Source organism: Carlito syrichta, unplaced genomic scaffold, assembly GCF_000164805.1.
Source record: "Carlito syrichta isolate Samal-C Ts95f unplaced genomic scaffold, Tarsius_syrichta-2.0.1 Scaffold302032, whole genome shotgun sequence".
Taxonomy (NCBI): domain Eukaryota; kingdom Metazoa; phylum Chordata; class Mammalia; order Primates; family Tarsiidae; genus Carlito; species Carlito syrichta.
In genome coordinates this window covers 161,252-179,028 of record NW_007246128.1, presented here as the reverse complement: position 1 = coordinate 179,028, position 17,777 = coordinate 161,252, and the positions used below count along the sequence as shown (strand labels likewise).

General features: G+C 39.1%; 1 protein-coding gene across 3 annotated transcripts in view; it reads right to left on the bottom strand.

Annotated features, from left to right (window-relative positions):
- Positions 1 to 17,777, bottom strand: part of KIF16B (kinesin family member 16B) — a 292,796-nt gene that overhangs the window by 237,126 nt on the left and 37,893 nt on the right. For all 3 annotated transcript variants that reach the window (XM_008055925.1, XM_008055926.1, XM_021711308.1), the window contains exons 3-9: positions 16,634 to 16,747; positions 9,169 to 9,285; positions 7,091 to 7,188; positions 6,039 to 6,148; positions 3,328 to 3,470; positions 1,385 to 1,553; positions 1,070 to 1,201 (exon numbers count right to left, since the gene is read on the bottom strand). In XM_008055925.1, coding sequence (XP_008054116.1) covers positions 1,070 to 1,201; positions 1,385 to 1,553; positions 3,328 to 3,470; positions 6,039 to 6,148; positions 7,091 to 7,188; positions 9,169 to 9,285; positions 16,634 to 16,747 — 883 coding nt within the window. The remainder of the gene's footprint in view (positions 1 to 1,069; positions 1,202 to 1,384; positions 1,554 to 3,327; positions 3,471 to 6,038; positions 6,149 to 7,090; positions 7,189 to 9,168; positions 9,286 to 16,633; positions 16,748 to 17,777) is intronic.

The window sequence follows — 17,777 nt, the reverse complement described above, 5'->3', positions numbered from 1 at the left end:
ATTCATTGCCACAGTAATGAATATTAAAAATTATCAAGATTTATAGGAAAGAATGCTCACAATACCAAGTGAAATGCCATTTTGTTCTTCTTAAATCTAGAAGCAATCACCTGGCCAACTCTAAAATAAAGTATGGGATATCCCACTATAGTCAGATATTTTTCTCTGTTGAAAATATAAGAAGAGGCTTTCAAGACTACTTGTAACATCAAAAACTAAGTAGAAATTGGAAAAATTTTTAAGTTTTGGCAAAATCGACCATCTGTAAAAACCCCAAACGTGATCATTTCTGAAAAGTCAGTAGATCAGATAACTCTTTTCTTCTTAAAGCTTCGGTTAATCCTACCCCACCAACACTACCCTTTCAGGTTTAGGTGACTCTACAATTGCACAGGGAGTATATACCCAAGGGCGGATCCCTTACCACCATAGTTAATACGTGTGTGTATATGGGGGGCGGGGGGATGGAGAGAGCAGATGGGAAGAGAAGAGAGAGGAAAGGGAAGGGAAGGGGAGGGGAATCAGGAGGGAAGCAGTTCTTGAGTTCTCCTCAACAATCAGCTTCCCTTTCTACATTTTTTGTCCATATTCTGCTTCTTTCAGTTAATCAGCCAAAATATAGAAATAAAATATATTACTGTTATCATTATTTGTTATATTTGTTTTTTCTCTCTCAAGTCTTCATTTTAAATTCTGCATTTACTGCTTTTAATAGAAAAAGGTGAGGTTACTTGTACTTTGTGTCCCTAAAATGATTTTATCCGATAAGTTACTATAGTTAGACTTTATACCTCATAATTTAAACAAAAATTTAAAAAATTAAATCTTTTTTTAAAAAGCCAGGAGTCTTTCTGCATGCTGTCACAGCTTCCAAAACACAGCAAAGCTGTGGAATAGTGAGGAAGATGATCCTGTATAGACTGGACCATATTAGATTTTCATCAAGATGGAAAAACCATTTTTTAAAGATATAAATGGTGCTATTTCCTAATGAGATACTTTAAACTTCAATATTTAGTTAATTCACAGGAAACACCATATGCTCAGGAAAATAACTTAAAACTCTTACTGGCAATCATGATAGTTTTAGAGTTTCCTCCAAGGCTATCTTTTAACAACCAAGTCAACACAGAATCCCTGTAAGGCACAAAAACTTGCTTCTTCTTCACAAGAGGGTTTGCTGCATCCTGAGATAAATCAGCTGTGGGAAGGAAAATAAAAGGGGGAGAAGAGCAATTAGTAATGTTGTTTGTTTCCTCTATCTTTGCTTCATAAAAACCCTGAGGATATCACCTCAGTTTGCAACACAAACATTAAATGTAATATTTCATCCAAATACAGTACTGCAAGGAAAAAGAGGTGGCAGGGACAAATGTAAACCTACCTAAGGCAGAAATGACGTTCCCCAGAGTCACGAGGGACTTGTTAATATTTCCCCCTTCCTTGAGCCTAACCCCGGTGGCTCCAGTGGCATCTGCGCGCTCACTCCCAGCAAGATCGACTAAGTGGATCTTACTTACAGTTTCACATGGCATTTCAGAATCAAATTTTGCCTGTGGTAAAATACAAAGTAAAATTGAAGAGGGGCAAAGGGCCCTGGTGTTGTTTATGATACAAATTCTAATTATTTTCCAATCCTCACTGAGATCTCTCAGGGTAATTTTTAAAAGATTTTTGTTGTTTTATTGACCTTCCTACTGATTATAAAAACTTCCAAAATTAAATTGAATACAACAGAAGTCTACATATGTGATTCTTCAACTTTCCAAAGAATCATTCCATTACTCAAATTACTTGGTCCTGATCAACAAAGTTCTACTGAACTGGACCATAGCAGAACAGGAAACTAGGCACTGAGAGGCATTCAACAGAGAAAAATGCAAGTAAACATAGTTTTACTCTCATCTAGCATCTCCAACATTCCAAGTACACAGGCTCTCCAAAACAGGATAAATGTAGACAAATACATAGTAATCATTCAACCATTATTTGATGTTAAAACATCTTGCCTCACAAATTATCATAGAAATATAAAATCTCAAATACTATATTACTTACTTCTGAATTCTACCAAATTTTTTCCCCAAAGGATTTTAACTAATGTTTTGCATTTTGAATCAAAATGCCCCCCCCCCAAATCTAATGTAAACCTCTTAGATATCTTAGATATCAGGGATATCTAATCAGGCATCAATTAGAAAGCAGGAGAAAAACCAATAAACTAAAGTAAATCAAAAGCAAGGTTCTAACAAGTTTAAAATGTGGGCCAGTCCTGGTGGCTCACACCTGCAATCCCAGCACTTTAGGAGGCCAAGGTGCAAAGATCGCATGAGCCCAGGAGTTCAAGACCAGCCTAGGCAACATAGCGAGACCTCATCTCTATTAAAAAAAAAAAAAAATCAAAAAACAAACTGGGTGTGGTGGCACGCACCTGTAGTCCCAGTTACTTGAAAGGCTGAGGCAGAAGGATTGCCTGAGCCAAGGAGGTCAAGGCTGCAGTGAGCCGGGATCTGCCACTGCACTCCAACCTGGGCAACAGAGAAAGACCCCAATTCAATTTTTTTTAAAAAAAGGTAAAGATGTGGAAAATTTAATGACAGTTGTTCTGACTGACCATAAAGAGTATGGTTATTTTCTTGCTCCCTGATTCCTCTCACTAATAAAATGGTGCCCTTTTGAATCTGATGTGTCCAACAGCTGATACAGGGGAGGATGCCCCCAAACTCCTACCATATGCTTATGTCCTGGGGAGGACCCTACACTTTTGTGTTCATCTGTTCTACTGGCCTCCGTGCTACAATATTTACCCTCAATAACTCACACACATATTTGAGCTGCTCTCCGCCTTTTGATCATAATGAATTCTTTCATTAGCACTTATACATGTTTGCTGTCCTGTAGTATCATTCGAATAATCATAATCAACACTGCGAGGTGAGCTCATGGAGCGATAATGTACCGCGCTGAGCTACTCACCTTGGCTTCCAGCTGGTCTGACTAGCAATCCATTATCTCCCACAGAGTTTGCCACAATGAAAACTTTGCTTAATTAAGCACAGAGCAAGTTTTTTTCAATGTCTAGAACAGGGTAGAAGCCTGCTAAATATTTCTTAAGGGTACACATCAGGACATTTCAAATTACTGTGATTGTAACCACAGTGAAAATCAGCGCACAGCACATGTTCAACTCTAATTAACAAGAAAATGACAGCCAGTCACCTTTACCTGCTGCTGCTCCTGGTTCAACAATGATCAGCCCTTAGCTGGTGCTAATCAGCAAGTAAAGACCTCAGGGATGGAGCCAGCTGGCCCCGCAGCTGCCCTTACCTGAGTGAACTTGATGGTGAAGATGGCATGTGACCTGCTACTGACATCATTCATCCCTGTCGCTGCCGTGGTACGATTGATATTTCCTGCATCCATAAGTTCTTCTACATCGCTGTAATTTTGCACTAAATGTTTGGATAAATCTGAAAAAAAAAAAATGGAGGGAGTAAAGAAGTCCCCCTAACATAGAGTAAAAAAAAATACAAAATTTCCCTCCATGACATAATACACAGCTCGACAAATCTGTGGACCTGTGTAATGATCTCACTTGTCCCTGTAGTGTGGTGGTATGCGATGCAGACTCGGGAGCTGGTTGCTGGGATCAAGCAGCTTACTAGTGAGGACTTACACAGTCAAGGACGAGTTGCTTAGCCTCACTATGCCTCAGTTACCTCATCTGATGATGCGTACCATCATGTATGGTATTTAGGACATTCACTATTAGAATCAACCTCATTAACATTAGGCACAACACAGAAGAAAAACGTAAAAGCACGACCTTCATGCAAAACCCAAAAGTATTTTTTTTAATCCTTAACACAAAAATTTATTAATTTTTTGGGAACATTTATATGGTTCCAAAGTCAAAGGTTACAAAATTTATCCTGTGTAAAAGGGTCCCCCCATTCCCCTCTGTCAAGCAACCAAATGTTACACACCCTTCTAGAAATAACCCATGCACATACAGGCAATTACATTTATATATAACTATATATTCCCCTTTCATACAAATGGTAGCATATCAGAAACACTATTTTGCACCCTGCTTTTTGCATGTGATATTAAAGAACATTCTGTATCAATGATTCCTCATTCATGTTTAAGGCTGCAGAGTATTTGACTGTGTGTCTCCCATGACTAATTTAACCAGTCTCCTATCCAGGCTATAGAGGTTGTTTATATTTTGTTTCCAATCTTGTACACAGGTGTTTTCAGATGAATGCAAATGTTTCTACAGAATAAATTCTTAGAGGTGGAATTGCTAGACCAATGGACATCTGTAATTTTGATAGCTAGTGCAAAACTGTCCTCCACAGAGGGCAATTTATACCCAGCAGCAGCAATGAATCAGAGCATTTGTCTCCGTCTTCCTCAACACTGCCTGATAGGACTTATTTACATCTGCCAAAGATGGGTGACAAATGTCATCCCAAAGTATGTTTACTCTGCTTTTCTCATTATAAGTGAGGCCGAGCATTCTTTCCTTCATTTAAAAATCATCTGTATTTTCACTTCTATGAACAGTCTATTCACATATTTGTCCATTCTTCTACGTGGTTGTAGGATTTGTCATTGATTTATAGACACTCTTCATATACCAGGAAAATCAGTCCTCTATCTTAAACTTGAATTTAAACTATTTCCCCCAATTTTGTAATTAAGGTGTTTACTCTGCTTACAGTGTTTATGCTAAGCATAAAGCTTTGTTTTGCTCTCTTTGTTAAAAAATGTTAAATTTGAAATGTTATTTTACAGTGTTTGAGTTTTAAGTCAAGTTTTTAAAAGGCTTCCTTCCTCTAAATTTCTGGAAAAAAATTAACTCATGGTTTCTTGTACTCATTCTATCACTAAACTTTTTACACTTAAATCTATGATCTATTTATCATTTATCCTGGTGCAAAAACTGAGCTATGATCCTGTTTACTTTTTTTGTCCTCCCAGACAGTTTAATAATTCCCCAATGATTCTCCCCATGTTTGAATAGCAAATTTATTAAAAACTAAATTTCTATAAGTATCTAGGTCCGAGTCTGAATGCTTTACCTTGTTTGATTATTCTGTCTCTTCATATACCAGTTTTATATGTTAACATCTGGTAAGACACTTATCAGAAAACGAAGGCATGTTTTGAGCTAAAAACCATTAACAGTAATTGCTATACCACATGCCACAAAACAACTATGTGGTAGCTCACTCTGCTTTGGGCATAGAAGGCAAAAGTTTAAATGGAAATTTAATAAAATACAGATGGGTTTCTGTTAATATACCTGATATCTCCAGGTAAAAAACATAACCAAAACTTGGAGCAGCTTTAAACCCTTTTCCAATTCTCAGAATTGTCCAAAGAGACACACGAAGGACATGAAAGCATGTCTCTGTGAGATCCCTGCAGAACAGCCATTATAAGTTGCCTTATACAGAATAAGGGAGATTAGCTTCATTACAAGGATACCCTGAAAACCAGCCTATTTTTTAAATAATGAGGAAAGACAGTCCTTTCCCCATCATTACTTGTGGCATTCCTGACAACTGACCATGCTACAACCAATGTATCACAACATAGATGCTGAGAACCACAGATGAAATCTTGTACACGCGCATCTTAACAGGCAAGAGGTCTTAGAATAACCTTTTTGTCATGTATTATCAATAGAGTCAGTAAAGATATACTATTGCTAAAAGGCAACGCATTTAAAAAGACAGGTTATAGGCTTGCTTACTTTGAGAACACTGGAAAATGAATTTCCAGAGATTTCTTAAAGCCAGAGGAGATTTTCTGACTAGCCTCACAAAATCATGGCATGTCCAGTGAAGTACGAATTCACTAAATAAACACTGTGTAGTGACAACTCGTGACATTTTTGCTATCATAAAATTCCAAAATTAAACAAGTTTTTTAAATCTCATAATTATGCTACATATTTTTCTTTGAAAGTATTATTTTTATACAAACTCCCAAGAAAAATAGGGCAGTGAAATATTCATTCTTACCCTCAACATAGGGTCCTTCTTTTGGATGCTCCCGGACTCTTAAATTGAAGGTTTTAGATGACTTTCGCCTAAGTAGATCTCTCACGTGTTCATTATAAATTTCTAAATAGCTAAAAATTTTAAATGAGATTGAAATCGTAAAAATTATTTCAGACACTAATAACAATGACAATATATAACAGCAGCAACATATATTTATGGGTTGTGACTAAGTATCAACTGTAATAAGTTTCACTCGAGGTCATTGATAGGTTCTAAGAAAGTGTGATTTCCAGTGAAATGAAGTGCAGCAGGACCTCGAATAACACCATTTCCTTCAATGCTTATAACATTGAAAAAAAAAAACAATGAAAAAAAGTTGATCTCATCAGACATCCTTTCACTTAAATCACAGTTTCCAAGAACCTATGGACAAGACAACATAAGTGAGGACTATACTATGCTAAGCACCGAACATGGATTATTTCATTAAATCCCTATAATAACTCAGAGGTAGGTGTCACTCCTATTTCATTTTTTAGTTAGGCAAAAGAGATTCAGGGTGATTTAAAGAACTTTCTCAAGGTCACACAGCAGTCAAACAGCCAGGAGAACCCTTAATAGTCACGTCTGCCCTCAAAACAACTAAAGAGACTGAACTCCCAAAAAGGCTTAACTTCAAGGAGTAAAAACAACCTCAACCATTCAGAATTATTTACAGATTAGATTCATAATGATCCTACAACATAAAGAATCATACACATCTCACCAAGCTAAAAGAATGAGGCAAGTAATTGAGTATACACTTCAAAGTCAAAAGCTCACTCCATTTGAGATAACGTCCTACATTAGTATCTGACCAAGTTGTGTTATTTCTACCAGCCTCCCAAATCTTTATACAAACTGTCCCAACAAAATCATTGAGAGCATAGTGTTTTACCATAAGAACAGGAGGGGAAAGGGCAGACTCTTTCTTTAGAAATCTAAAGGCTTTATCCATGCCCAGCACCTAAAAGCAAGCCCAGCAGCCTGGGCTCCAACCAAGTTCAGTTACTCAAGTCCACGGTCCCTACCTGACTTCAGTCCGAAAAGATGCTTCATCCCATCTCATGGTTTCACTTATCCGACTAAAGAGCCCTTCGCAGATCCGGGGGATTAAGCCAGAATCACCCTGCAATGAGAAGGAAGAATCTTACAACTTGAAATAAAAGCAACGATGACTGAATTTGCAATTTGCTGGAGTAGACTTGGACTCAAGGGGCCTGCATGAAACCCTTCGCCTACCATGCCAGGACCCAGACACACCATTTACCCCCTTCCTGGATGGCTTCTTACTCTCTGAAATGAGAGCATTGAGTATTTTCATTTCTACATACTGGGATTCTGGTGATTATATGGTTATCAACTCTTAATCAGTTAAATCATGGCTTGCAAATCCAAGGAGATTCATTCTCTAACTTTCTCAAACAAGATGGTCTGCAGCTATAGAATAAATGCTAAAAATACCTGGTCAAATGTCCAAAGAAGGTAAATACACACCAAGCAGAAAAGATACACCAAGAAAACCTTAGAAAGTCCTCACATTAAAACACATGCTATGCCCCTCACTGACATAGTAAGCCCTACACTGTCCTTCCTAGACGGAAAGATTTTAATACATTGCATTACTTATGCAATGTGGGTGTGATATTCAATAATACTCATGTTTCAGTCAGCATGAACAAGCTGAGGCACCTCAGAACAAATACTAAAGATCATGCAAAGTGTCCTGGCCAGGAAACCAAAACTTCAGAGTGGCAATGTTTTCTTCTCAAGTCTCTCCTTGCCTTCACCCAATCCCTCACCCAAAAAATAAAACTATCATCAAGGCTTTAAAAGATTACTTTTTCTTTGTACCATTAAATGAGTATCAATTCTTATCAAGAAAAAAAATAACACTTTCACCATATTTTGGATTCTTAATTCAAAATAAATAAAATAAAAAGAATATCCAAGCAGTACTCAATTCTGTAAGGTCAGAGAAAAACACCTGTTCACCTGTAGTTTATAAGTGCTTCATTAATGTTTGACTTACATAAAATAGTTACTAGGGCATCAACATGCAAATTTCATTTTTAGAATCTCCCCCCACCCCCCGCAAAGGCACATTAGGAAAGTAGGAAGAGAGAAGTTATGATAAAAGGAAACGTGAAACTCAAGACATTATCTGTCTGTTTCTCTCATCTGATCCTCCCTGTTCAGCACTGAAGACTTACAGGACAGCACTTATCAGCATCTCATGTACAGGAAAAGCCTGGGTTTGAGAAGTAAGGTCACATGCACTGAGATAATTTCATCTGGAAAGACCTGCTCCCTAACCCACTACTTCCAGGAACCACCAAGACTTCAGTATTAAAGACACCGTGTGTCTGCCCACAGGAAGCCCTCCATCCTACACTAGTATCTTCACAGCAAGACCATGCCACAGCTTTGGACAGGTCTGGAACAGAGCTGTCACTACAACATAGGAAAAATAACACACAAGCAAGATCTAAATCTGGAGAAAATACAGAAAGAGATAAAATTCTTCCCATAATTTCTAGTTCTTACTCCTTCATATTTGGGGGCAAGTATAACATTATTGTCTGTTAATTTAGATAGCTTAACTACTAAACTACATATACTGTGTTTATAACTATATGAACTCTATAAACCATAAAACTAACTTTTGTATGTATTTGCAGGATTTATGTAGTACCTTTCCATCAAAGAGTTAGACTTTCTCTTTTTTTACATTTTTCTTGGAGAAAAATGTTTTGAATAACTTAAAAAGAACAGACTTCAGTAATTTTATTCAAACTGTGTGTTGGCAGAAAAGAAGAATAAATTACTTATGGGCTCAACATACTTTTCTGATAAGATTATAAGGCCTTTAAAAACAGAAAATGAACTGGGACTTGCATCCATTATTCATACTTATAAACTTAAAACTATTTCTAATTTAAAATCTCTCAAAGGAAATTTAGTCCAACTTAGTACTGAGTTTTATCTTATTACTAAAGAATGATCAGAAAAGTAAGTTAGTACAGACCAAGTAGATAAAAAAGATAATTCTATTGGTCCAAAGAAAGATAATGAAAAATTTCCTTCCCACACCGTATAAACAACGTACAGAGTTTCCCATCATAGTGTATGATTTTCCAGATCCGGTTTGCCCATAAGCAAAGACACAAGCATTATAACCTTCAAATGCAGATTTCACGACATCTGTGCCGAGGGTTTTGAAAACCTGAAAGTCAAAAAAAAACACACACAAAAGATATAATTACCATGGATTTTAATAAAAGCCCCATCAATGTTGACAATATTCTTGAAAGCTACTTTCTCTTTTTAGGATTATGCCATACAAATACAGCACTGCAGAACCGTGAACAATAAAATAGTATGTACCCCCATTTTTAATCAAAAATAAACTTTAAGCAAACAAAAAGCAACCCCATCCTCTCTCCTGCTTAAGTTTACCAGAAACATTCCTGAAACCTAAAAATGTAAACAAGGCAAAGTGACAATCATGTCTAGAAACAAAGATAATTTTAAAGCACATGTTTTTACCATTCAGACTTATATAAATGTATAAAGCTATTACTTCTATCATAGCTTCCAGAAACTAAATATTCAAAGCCTGAAGGTCACAGCGGACAGAAATTACAGCCTAAGCCATGCCAAATCAATGCCATCATTTTAAGGATCCAGCTATTCATCAAAATAAATTTGGGCAGATGTTCACAGAGCTGAGTGACAGGTGGGTACAGATGAGGCTGGAATGGCTAGGCTCCCCCACATCAGTGTCCAGATGCTTTTTCCAATTTGGACATCTGCCCAGGATGGACAGGGTAGGGAGACAAGCTGTCTGGGGCCAGGGTCACACCTATGATTGTCTGAGTCCATAGTCAGAGTCCACAGCTGATGTACCACATAGTTGCAATGTGGGTATGAAATGGGGTGAAGAAACTTCACCCTGGCAATTGATGTAAATGAGACAAATCAGGACTCGAGGTAAACCCAGCTCCACCCAGCTGAAAAGGGACAAGCTAAGCTTTAATGTGGTCTTCTTTCCTCTCTGTCCAGCCCACTAAGGACACATAAAACATCTCCCTGCTTCAAAAAGTAGGCACACCGGCAGCTGAAGAGACGTTAAACAGAAGCTCAGTCAGTTTCTCAGCCAGAGCCCCCAACAGGTGAAGGGCTCCTCTGTGGATTCACCACAGTCCAGGGTTGGTCTCAGCAACTCCTGCAGGAGATTCTGTTTGTGAAGGATGCCACACTAGCCAAACTTATGGGACCCAGACAGATCAACCAGAAAGTAATCTCCAACTATCGCCAAACCACCGGGGGCAGCAGGTCTCAAACTGGGCTGCACATCCAAATCACCTGGGAAGCTCTGACGGGTCAAACTGCCAGGCCAGTAACCCAACCCAGTTAAACAGGGATCTAAGGGGGTGTGAACCAAGGCATCAGTGCTTTTTTAAACTCCCCATGTGATTTCAAAGTAAAGCAAAGTTTGGGAAGTGGCCAAGAGCACTCACATCTGCCAATCAGCACAAGAAGGCCAGGGATTCTGGGATGTGCACGGGCCCACGCCAGAGGGGAATACAGACACAACTCTCCTCTGGCCAGAACACTCACACCCTAGTCAGGGCCAATATACCTGGTCATCTCAATCTCAGCTCCACACAAAACTTCCCTGCTAATAACACAGCCTGATATTCAAGGATGAGCTGAAAAAACACAGTCCACTGGACTTCGGCTTTCTTCAGGCACCATCTTCTGACCGTCTTGTTTGGACTTTGTTTCCTAGGTCTCATCAGTTAAAGATTTACAAACAGTCATTTCAATTGAGTCACTTCCACAAGTGGCCAGTCTCATTCATTCTGACTTAATTTTTAACTATTCAGCTCTAGGAGCTGATAGTTTCTGGTGTTATCCTCAACTTCTGATGACTTACTCAGTTCTCAACTGTAATAGCAGCTCACACTTACGGGGCACTGCCTATGCTCCTTCGTGTGCTTGCTATTAGTCCTCATAAAACCACTACAGGGTGAGCAGTGTTACTAGAGCCATTCCTCAGATGAGGAAGTTGACAGGGAGGTCAGGCAACTGGGCACACCAGGGAGTGGCACAGGTAAGCCTTTCTTCCGACACCCTCTAAACCTGGGATCCCTAACTCCTGGGCCACAGAGGTCTGTGGCCTGTTAGGAACTGGGCGACACAGCAGGAGGTGAGAAGCAGATGAGTGAGTGAAGCTTCCTCTGTACTTACAGTCCCCACTGCTCACATTACCACCTGAGCTCCACCTCCTATTAGATAAGCAGTGGCATTAGATTCTCATAGGAGTGCAAACCCTACTGTGAACTGCACATGTAAGGGATCTAGGTTGCACACTCCATGTGAATCTAATTCCTTGAGAATCTAATGCCTGGTGATCTGAGGTGGAGCTGAGGCGGTGATGCTAGTGCTAAGGAGCAGCTGCAAATACAGATTAACATTAGCCATGAGGTTTGACTGCACAAAGACCATAATAAAGTTGCTTGCAGACTCCTGTCAAACCCTATCAGGAAGTGGCAAGTGGGTGGATGTATCTTAATTGTACAGCTGCATCTGGTGGCAGGCTTTTTTTTTTAGGCCTGCCAGCTAGAAGGTGAGAAAACATGATTTATTGAAAGGACAGAAAAGCCAGAAAAGCTCCCAGAGTGGGAGGAGACCTAAGGGGGTTGTCCTGGTGGCAGGCTTTAAGTCAAAAACCAACACTTATTTTAGTCTGCAGGTAGCCTGTCCATTATTTTATTACCATTTTCATCTGTACCTCTTTTTTTATGGTGATTGTATAATTATTTCATTATATATTAAAACATAATAATAATTGAAATAAAGTACACAATAAATGTTATGCACTTGAATCATCTCGAAACCATCCCCCCACCCAGTCCATGGAAAAATTGCCTTCCGTGAGATCAGTCCCTGATGCCAAAAAGGTTGGTGACCACTGCTCTAAACTAACAACTAGGCACCAAACTCACATGGGGTGACCTCCCCCCAAACTTCTATTAAAAAACAGAAGCCAGGAATCCCAGGGAAACTCAGAACTCCAGACCACCATTTTCAGTTTCATTTTCACTGTGACAGAGCACATGAGTAAAAATTCCAAACACTTCTCCAATTCTCTCCTATTAAACAAAATATAATGATATAAAATATCATTTTTATGATTTCACTGAATAGGAAAAAAGCCTTCCATAAACTTCTCAAAGACTAAAAGAAGGATCTTCTTTTCCCATAATTTGGTCTGGGGCTAAAACGAAATCATAGAAAATATCATATTTAAACCAAATCAAGGTTTTCAGAATAAAATTCTTCCCTAGAGTTAAAATATATTTCTTTATGTTCAAGAAAGCTAACCCAGGTAGTTTTCTGACAAATTCAAGGGGCTCAGGGGAAGCTGGACTGGTGGACATGACTGTAAATGTATCTAGAAAAGGAAGGCCCTGAGGCATAGTGACCCAGAACTGGCTCAGTCCCAGACTCTCCAGTGAGCCTCAAGTAATCCACCCAAAGTCAGTGCTGAGACCCAGTGAAGCAGCAGGCACTGCCCATATCTCTAGGGGTCTTGGTGAGGAAATCAGGCCACCCCTTCACAGCTCCCACAGAGGATTTGCTGAGGTAGAAAGGGAAGGCCTGCTTTATCAGACCCTTCCCCATCGGCATCGAAACCCTGCTGAGACTCCTCACCTGCCTGGTGACCCAAAATCCACCTTGCTGCTAGTCAGAACACAGACTTTAGAGCTGATTTCCAGAGTAATCCAAGACATCACTGGGGTCTCACTTGAGGGGAACTGCCCACAAGAGGGCACTGTTAAAACGAAGACTCTCCCCTCTAGCTTGTCAGCTGGGAGATATTAGGTTTCAAGTTTCTCTGGGGTTGAATTAAGGCACAGGCTGTGTGAGATCAAAGCCTCCCTTTGGAGTTTTGAAAAACCATTAAGAAAATCAGACTTTATTTAATGGTTTTAAAATTATATGACTATAGATTTAAATTGCTCATTGATTCTTTTTTCTAATTCTAAAATTAGTCTGAAAGAAAGAAATACTAATGGTTATCTTACTTGGTATTTGTTCAATGCCAAAGGAAACAGGCCTTGAACTATAGTAACAAGCATAATATATTTTTCTCAATATGTCTTTACATTTGAATGACTTTAAAAAGGGGGCCAGCATCATGCTACGCTTGTTTACAGTTGGGATATGACCTGCCAGTTTGTTATCTGTGCCTGAAACAGCAGCATGAAAACTTTAGTCAGTATTTGAAATTGAAGCCATTTTTAAGTAACAACTGGTATTAAAATTGGGGATGAGGAAAGGTCATCTCTTTAACAGAGTACTTTAAAAATAGATATTTTCCTGTGTCTCTGGCATTTAACTCATGGCTCCACTGCACAGTCGTGTTTACTAACACATCGTAAGGCTTTCCTAGTTTTGTCATTTAATGGAACAATCTCAGGTTGTTCCTATAAAGACCACACCGCATCTAAGCAGAGATGTTGCATATACATCTAAAGCATTAAACTTATTCGTATTGATTGAAAGCTTTTCACAACCTAAAACTATTTTTTATATCTGGGCATTTATTTCTAATTTCTAAAAGAGCTAAATTTGTTACTGCACCCCTGATCTTGACTCTTGCAGAACCCAGAAGAATGTCATCTGCTCCCATACATTCACTACCAACCATAAACGAATTCATTCGGTCAGCAAACATCCACTGAGCATCTCTAGCATGCCAGGCCCTCCTGGTATACAACTCTCTACTTCTCCTTCCCTGGCCTTCCCTCAGCACAGCCCTCTGTCCCAGAAGACCTCAAGTTCAACTTAGGTAGGGGGAAATACAGCAGTTCAAGAGGTAAGTTGAAAGTGAAGACCTGAAGGGTTCTCCATTCTTGCTCTATTAAAAAGGTTCTGGAAGTCGCTACAATGAACAGACTTTTCCCTTAACAAATTCCCTCACAACTGCCATTTCCTGCTTATTCCTATATTAAGGCCAAATTCCAGTATCTACAACATCTATATAACATCCTATTTCTCACCAGATTCCTAGCTACCGATGTTGAATAATCCAAGTCATCTGACAGCAAAGCCACTTTCACACTTCCATTTATTCATTCATCTGTCATCTGAAACATGCCATTCCTTTTCTCCCACATCCTTATGACCCTCCAGTGGCATCACCGCTGCCCTGTAAAACAGCCCCATGGTATCAACTCTGCCATTATTAAAAGTTGATTAGGTCTATGAACTGAGCAAGTTCCTTGAGCTTACTGAGTCTCTCCAACAAGGAAAAACAAGAGTTAAAATAGACCACATTTGGTTCTTGTGAGGATCAAATGAGATCACACATGCCAACGCAAGCTCAACTAACACCAGTGCACCCTTCCTCTCCTGTCTCTCTATCACACCAGACACTATCTCTGTATGGTTCCCATTCCCATTGCTGTTGTTCCTTTCTATTTTTCCCTGACTTTTTTTAAGAGATGGGTTCTCACTATGTTGCCTAGGCTGGACTCAAACTCCTGGGTTCAAGTGATCCCCCTGCCTCAGCCTCCTGAGTAGCTGGGACTATAAGCACACACCATCACATCAACTCCTATTTTTCTCTGATGTTGGACTAAGTATCTTCTGGATACAGGCACTCTAGTGCTTTGCCTCCGACATTCATATGACCTCCTCCACAAACCATTTCTATACCAACTGCATTTCTCAAATGTTAAAGGGCACAAAAATCACTGGGAGTCTTGCAAGAAAATGCAGATCTGATTCAGTGGGAATAGGTCCTGAGACTCTGCATTTCTAACAAGTTCCATGGCAATATAGATGATTCTGGTACGTGAACATACTTCAAGCTGCAAGAAACTAGTATGTTTTTCATGCTCTACTTTTCATGATGCCGTTGCATGGATTACAATCCAGGGTCAGCAGGACAGGACTTCTTATCACTATTTTAGCACCTGGAGATCTGAATCACACACTTTAAGAAGCTACTGACAAGTCAGAAAGAGGCCATGTGATGAGCCTGTATTTTTCCACCCATCCTGGTGCTCCCCCTTTATGACCCCACTCTGCCCAAATACCCAACTTTTCCCCACCCAAAAAATACAAGAGGGAACCCAAAAAATCCAGAATTATCTTTTAGGTGGGGTGGGTCCCTGGTAGTACATTCAGAATTTGTTCCTCTGGATAAAACAGTCAACCAACATTTTTATCTGGATGTTTTGAGAAAGTTGCATCACGATTTGCAGAAGAAACATGCCAACTTGTCACAAATAGGTGACTGCACTGAGTGTTCAGTTTTGACCAAAAAAACAGCAACTTCCCTATTCACCCAGTCTTGCCCTAAGCAACTTATTTTTTTGTTCCCCTGGATGAAAAAAGTCCTCAAAGGGAAATGTTTTGCCAATATGGAAGAGGTGAAACAAAAAATGGCAGAAGCACTAAAAGACATCAAAATGGAGGAGTTCAAAAACTGTTTTGAGCAGTGGAAAAAGCATCTTGTTAGGCATATTGCATCAAACGGAGAGTACTTTGAAGGTGACTGAAGTTTAAACATGTAAGAATAAACACACAATTTTTTATAAATAAATTTTGGATTTGGGGGTTCCCTTTGTACTCTTATCCTCTGCTTACATGAAATGGCAACATCAGTGTCTCCACAGTCTCCTGGGGGCACCCCTGTGTCTATTCTTATCTGCCTGCTTCACATCTACATTTCTTTCTTTAAAAGCCTCCAAGGCAGGTTTCTCAGACAAATCTCAGCATCATTCTAGGTTCTAAAAAGATTCTGGATGAAAGATTCTTTCTTTATAGAATCTTTTCTAGAAACTAGAACGATCCACACAAGCAGGGAAAATGTGACTCAGGTTTAAGGTCTACTCTAAAGTTCCACACACAGTAGGACTCAAGGTCAAGTACCTTAGTCACCAGGCTTAGTAGTATATGAATGTTCCCCCCAAAATGCATTTTTTTTTTTTTTTAGTTGGAGTCTCACTCTGTCATCTAAGCTGGAGTGCAGTGGCACACTCCCAGCCACCGCAGCCTTGACCTGCTGGGCTCAGGCGATTCCTCCACCTTAGCCTTCCAAGTAGCCAAAACTACAGGCATATGCTACCATACCCAGCTAACTTTTTTTTTTAATTGTAGAGACGAGGTCTCACCATGTTGCCCAGGCTGGTCTCAAACCCATGGGGCCAGGCATCCCAAAGTACTGGGATTATAGGCGTGGGCCACCATGCCCAGGCCAAAATGCTTTCCTTGTATAGCACCTTCAAAACAGAAATCATGTCCAAGTTCAAAACAAATTAAAAGTTATAATCATCATGTTAAGAGGTGAAAAAAAATTAACCTTTGAGAATTGAGTTCTTCTCAGGTTTAAATAAATGGTCCCATGTGACATCAAAAAACTAAGTTCACAAAGGCAAATTTTTTACAAATTATATGCAGAAAAAATGAGCAAGTATTTTAAAGTATTTTAGGATAGGCATGTTTTCTCAATATGAAAATAAATTAAAGATTTTGAAAATATTATTTCATACCATTTCTTGTGAAACATAATCTGGACTTTTTATATCAGCAGAATAAAAAGAAAAGTCATAGGTGAAGGTCTTGGTCCGTTCTCTTCCTGAGTCCCCAGTCCCTCCTTCTGGTATCTAGAAAGAGATAATTATGATAATAATAATGTACAGAGAATAATAAAATAAACAGCATTGCCATTCGGCAAATGACTAAAAGAAACAAAAACTGTCTCCTAAAAATATCAAATGATCACCAATTTCCATATTTTCACTCTGACTAAAAAGCTCTTCCTGGCCATCCTAAAAACATAAATAAATAAAACTTAAACACAACCTAAACTCCTCCCAACAATCCAAGCTTTCTGTGATAATGACCCAAGGAAATTACTATGATCCTTTTTAAACATTATGATTAACTTCTAAGAACCGAACACTTCAACCAGACTTCAACAATTTTTGTTCACTGTTCCGTCCATCTAAATCCATCAGAGATAGGCTTTGCACAGCCCCAGCAGGTGCTATTCACATAAATCTTGATGAGATTGGGACCTCCTAGAATTATATGGCTTTGGTGACCCCATAAAAAATTCCTGATCAGATGCCTCCTCTTCCATGAAGCTTCCCCTGGGTACTCTATGCAGAATTAAAACCTCTGACCGCCTAGATTCTGCCAGAGTACCTCATATTGTGAGTTTATTGCAGATGTCTGCATATATCTTATTTACCTTGCCATATGCTTAAAGTGAACTCGAAAACTGTGTTTAAAAATCTTCATATACTCCCAAAACCTTACACAGTTCTTCAAACATATGCTGGATTACTTCAATGGGCACTATATTTTCCAATATGATTCACACATTATAAGGAAAAAATTGTCAAGGTCTTTATTAAAACATTTAAAATCTGGGCATCTGTTCTGATTACTCAAACATCAGATGAGAAAATGTTTATAAAACTCAAAAAGCAACAGAGTGGTCTAGAAAAATGAATGCCATGATACATAAAGAAAGGAGACTCATCCAGAGAGGGATGAGCAAACAAGGACACCTGAAGCAAAGAAAAGGCAACTACCAGCAGGGACAAGTGATGATGGAAGAAATGCAAGAAGATGCCAGAGGCCAAAGGATGAAAATCTCAGTGAAGGCCAGACAGAGCAGGAATGTAC